The 4,337-nt window shown below is 41.3% G+C and overlaps 1 protein-coding gene across 1 annotated transcript in view; it reads left to right on the forward strand.

The window, feature by feature from the left end:
• Nucleotides 1-4,337, forward strand: part of LOC106870981 (serine/threonine-protein kinase 16) — a gene marked incomplete at its 5' end in the record, with an annotated part of 8,247 nt that continues 3,910 nt past the window's right edge. The window contains 6 exons of the mRNA XM_014917228.2: nucleotides 1-38; nucleotides 927-1,167; nucleotides 1,841-1,980; nucleotides 2,515-2,635; nucleotides 2,994-3,089; nucleotides 3,601-3,725. Of these exons, the coding sequence (XP_014772714.1) occupies nucleotides 1-38; nucleotides 927-1,167; nucleotides 1,841-1,980; nucleotides 2,515-2,635; nucleotides 2,994-3,089; nucleotides 3,601-3,725 (761 nt within the window). The remainder of the gene's footprint in view (nucleotides 39-926; nucleotides 1,168-1,840; nucleotides 1,981-2,514; nucleotides 2,636-2,993; nucleotides 3,090-3,600; nucleotides 3,726-4,337) is intronic.

Here is a 4,337-nt window from a genome sequence, read left to right on the forward strand (position 1 = left end):
AACCGACGTTTCTATGTCAGATCAAGTCTTGGTGAAGGGTACGTGTTGTTGTTATTATTATTATTATCACCATCGTCGTCATCATCATCATCATCATCTGAAAGCTCACAGCTTCTATTGCTGGGTAAGATGGAAAGTGTCAGCTGTCCACAGCCAGCAGACTAAGGTGACACTTGTTTTACTGGTCATGCTTGAAGAACCCTGCGAAGAACTCTTGCAGTTCCAAGCAATGCTGACTTTTGGAGGTGTTCTACCTTCACACTTGCACCGATCTTTTTCAGCCATGCTGGTAGTTGAGTGCCGATACTTCCAAATGCACCAATTATTATTGGTATCATGTCTACTCTCCTCATTGACCACAACCTTCATATTTCCCACTTTAAATCGTCGTAGTTATTTATTTTCCCTTCTTTCACATTGATCCTGCTGTCACCAGGGCATGCTCTGTCGATTATCATGCATGTTCTTTCTTTTTTATTCACCACAACAATGTCCGGTTTCTGATGACTGGTCAGGTGATTGCACTGGATCATTGCATTCCACAGGATTTTGCAATTTTCATTCTTGGTGACTCCTTCTGGGGTTTGTTCATCCAACGTCTTTGCTCTTTGTAGGCCGTGATTTCCACAGAGCTTCCAATGGATCATTCTTGCCGCATTGTCATGGCATCGTTTGTATTTGCGTTGTGCCAATTTCACGATTGTGGCCGTCGGGCACAGGCATTATTAAATGCATCTATCTGGGCCATGATCATGACCTGTCGACCTGTGCCCGATGGCCACAATCGTGGCCTATTGTGCTTTGTGTTAAATTTAAATGTAAATTAAAAGTCATGAAATGCTACTTCACCATACTCCTTATTATGTGTGAGTGAGTGTATGGTTGTGTCTGCTTTTAATTTAATCTAGTTAATTTTTTCCAATCAGCGGATTTAGTCTGGTCGACTTGATCGAAGATGCACGAAGCCACAAAAATTTTGCTCTGAAGAGGATCAAGTGCCACTCAAAGGATGACGAAAACATTGCTCTGCACGAAGTGAAGGTGATGAAATTGTTTAAGCATCCACACATAGTTCCTTTAATTGAGTATATGCTCGTGCCAGCCAGCAAGTTCGTCCAAAATACAGACATTTACAGTGAGTTACATATCGTCATGCCATATTATTCAGTAAGTATTAAATACCCTTTTTTTATATATGTGTGTGTGTTTGGGTGCGTGCGTGTGTGTGTGTCTGTATCTGTGTTTGTGTGTGTAGGTGTGTATGTATGTTTGTATGTGTGTGTGAAGGTGTGTACGTGTCTGTGTGTTTGTGCGTGTAGGTGTGTATGTGTCTGTGTGTGTATGTATGTTTGTGTGTATGTGTATGTATGTTTGTGTGTGTGTCTATATGTGTGTGTGTAGGTGTGTATGTGTCTGTGTGTATGTATGTTTGTATGTGTGTGAATGTGTCTATATGTGTGTTTGTGTGTGTGTATGTGTCTATGTGTGTATGTATGTTTGTGTATGTGAGTGTATGTCTGTGTCTCTGCAAGTATGTGTCCCCGAGTGTGTGTGTATGCATGTGTCAGTGTGTGTGTATCTATGTGTATGTTGATCTTGCTGTTGTTTAACCCCAGGTCAGCCCTGATCCAGCAGACCCGTATGATTAAAGATATTCCATCCATGACCATCCCGTCTTTTATTCGGACATAGTGTATCTAGGATTACATCATCTAATGTGTTTTTCCTTGTCTTTGTTGTTGTTGTTTAGCCCCAGGTCATCTTCATCCAGCAGACCTGCACGATCAAAGACAATCCATATATGACAATCCCATCTCTCTTTGTCTCTTCTCTATTTCAGCGAGGTTCACTTCAGGACCGAATCGAGATGCTTGCTAGAAAAGGGGATCACATCCACGAGGACCGTTTATGGGAGATCTTCTTTGGGATTTGCGAAGGTTTAAAGGCCATGCACAGCCACACCCCCCCCTATGCCCACAGGTTAGTTTCACAGTCTCTCTCTCCTCTATCATCATCATCAGCAGCAGCAACAACAACATCATGGTGATCTCATATCAAGATAAATAGCCCTCGACCTTGCAGGTGGAGCCCAGTTAGAATTTTCTTCAGGTCAAGTAGCCCATCCCGCTCAAAAGGTCCCTGCAAAAGAGTTAAGGATGATGAACAAAACACTCATGTTTCCAGAGGTGAATTATTCAAACCCCAAAGAATTCCTCTCAACACATGGCTATGATGCTCCCCCACTACTTCTGCTAGTGATCAGAGATTCACATATCGTCAGCCACCAAGGAACATGCTCAACTGGTTAAGGTCAAACAACTGACAAGCAAATCTGTGGTATTGAGCAGAATATTTGCTGTAGCCCATCTTTTTATACCAAGACAAAACAATGTACATGATAACACTTCCAATCCGTTAAGATGAGAGCCACTGCCTGTTACTGCATCTATTATTATTATTATTATTATTTACTTGTATATAATAATTAACTATGTAATAATTGTATTTGCTCAGGGACCTGAAGCCTGCTAACATCATGTTTGCTGATAACAACTGCCCCGTCCTCATGGATCTCGGGTCATCAGTAATGGCCAGAACAGAAATAAAGACCATGTCAGAGGCTCGGACCCTCCAGGTAATTAACACTGGTCTTCCTCATTTATTTCCGTTATACCTTCCAACAAATTGCTACACAAGTTGTTGATGTTGTTTAGGCCTCTGCAAGCTCTTGTCACGCAGACCTTATGACCTGGGTGGTTAAGAAGGTCACTTCCCAGCCACGTGCTTTCAGGTTCAATCCCTTGGAGCAACACTTGGGTAAGTGTCTCCTAGGGAAGCCCCCAGGCTGAGCAGAGCTTTGCGAGTGGATTTCATAGATGGAAACTGAGAGAGGCAAGTCACATAATGAGAGATATACACACACACACACACACACACGTGTGCCAAAACTTGAAACCACTATTATTATTATTATTGTTGTTGTTGTTACCCAGGATGTAGCTGCTGAACGCTGTTCAATGCAATACCGTGCGCCAGAGCTGTTCAATGTGGAGAAAGGATCTTGTATTGATGAGCGCACTGATATTTGGGTAAGGCTCTTGAAATCCTTCATCTTGTTTACCGTATTGTTCACTTTAATTCCTGGAAGAGGCACCATATTTCGGTTAAGCAACCACAATATACTACTGAGTATCGATTTATATTTTTCTATCTTCAATGACATTGATTACATCATCATCATCGTTTAACGTCCGTTTTCCATGCTGGCATGGGTTGACTGGGGACAGATGGCTGCACCTGGCTCCAATCTGATCTGGCAAGGTTTCTACACTGTTATACAAGCATACATTTCCTAATCTTCCATGAAAACCTGTCTGGCCTTGAGGGAAACATTACCTCCTTGCATGAGGGTTGATTACAGGAAGGGCACCCAGCTGTAGAAAATATGCTGCAGAGAATTCTGTCCAACCTATACCAGCATAGAAAAGGAAGCGTTAAAACGATGATAACAACTATGATGATGATGATGATATGTTTATTAAAAACATTAAATATTCATTCTATCTTGGTTTTCCTTTTTTTTTTTTTTGTGTCTTCCAGTCCTTAGGTTGTCTGCTGTATGCCTTGGCTTTTCTCGAGTCTCCTTTTGAACAGGATTACCAAAGAGGGAACAGCATAGCTTTGGCAGTGCTTGGTGGAAATATTAAATTCCCAGAAAATCCACAGTAAGTGTTGTTGCCATTTAACCTCCCGCCATTCCATCACCAGTTCACATCTATGAAGAGATAATATTACATACCATAACCAGACCATTTCTCAACATTTACTCTATCCATTGCGTCCTTCCTTTTTAAGCTAGTAGAACTTGATTGAATAGTGATTTGACTGCTATTTTCATTAATATTATTATTATTATTATTATTATTGTCTCTCTATAAGGTGACGAGCTGGCAGAATTGCTAACACGTTGGACAAATTGCAGTCCCCAGTCAAACCATCCAATATTTTAGCCATCTTTATGTTCTGACTTCAAATTTCGCTGGGGTCGATAAAATAAGTACTAATCGATCCTGTCCCATTGATCATATCAGCTGGGACCTTCGTCGTCGTAACCAACAAGAGTGTTCCACCACCTCTCAACTGGTACTTAGTTTATCAACCCCAAAAGGATGAACGGCAAAGTCAGCTTCGATGGAATTTGAGCTCAGAACATAGCGACAGGTGAAATACCACTAAGCATTTCGTCCAGCTTGTCGCCTTAACCCTTTAGTGTTTGCATTATTCTGCCAAAATTAATGCTTTTTCATCCACATGGTTTTGAACTAATCATGCATTAT

Source organism: Octopus bimaculoides, chromosome 27, assembly GCF_001194135.2.
Source record: "Octopus bimaculoides isolate UCB-OBI-ISO-001 chromosome 27, ASM119413v2, whole genome shotgun sequence".
Lineage (NCBI taxonomy): Eukaryota > Metazoa > Mollusca > Cephalopoda > Octopoda > Octopodidae > Octopus > Octopus bimaculoides.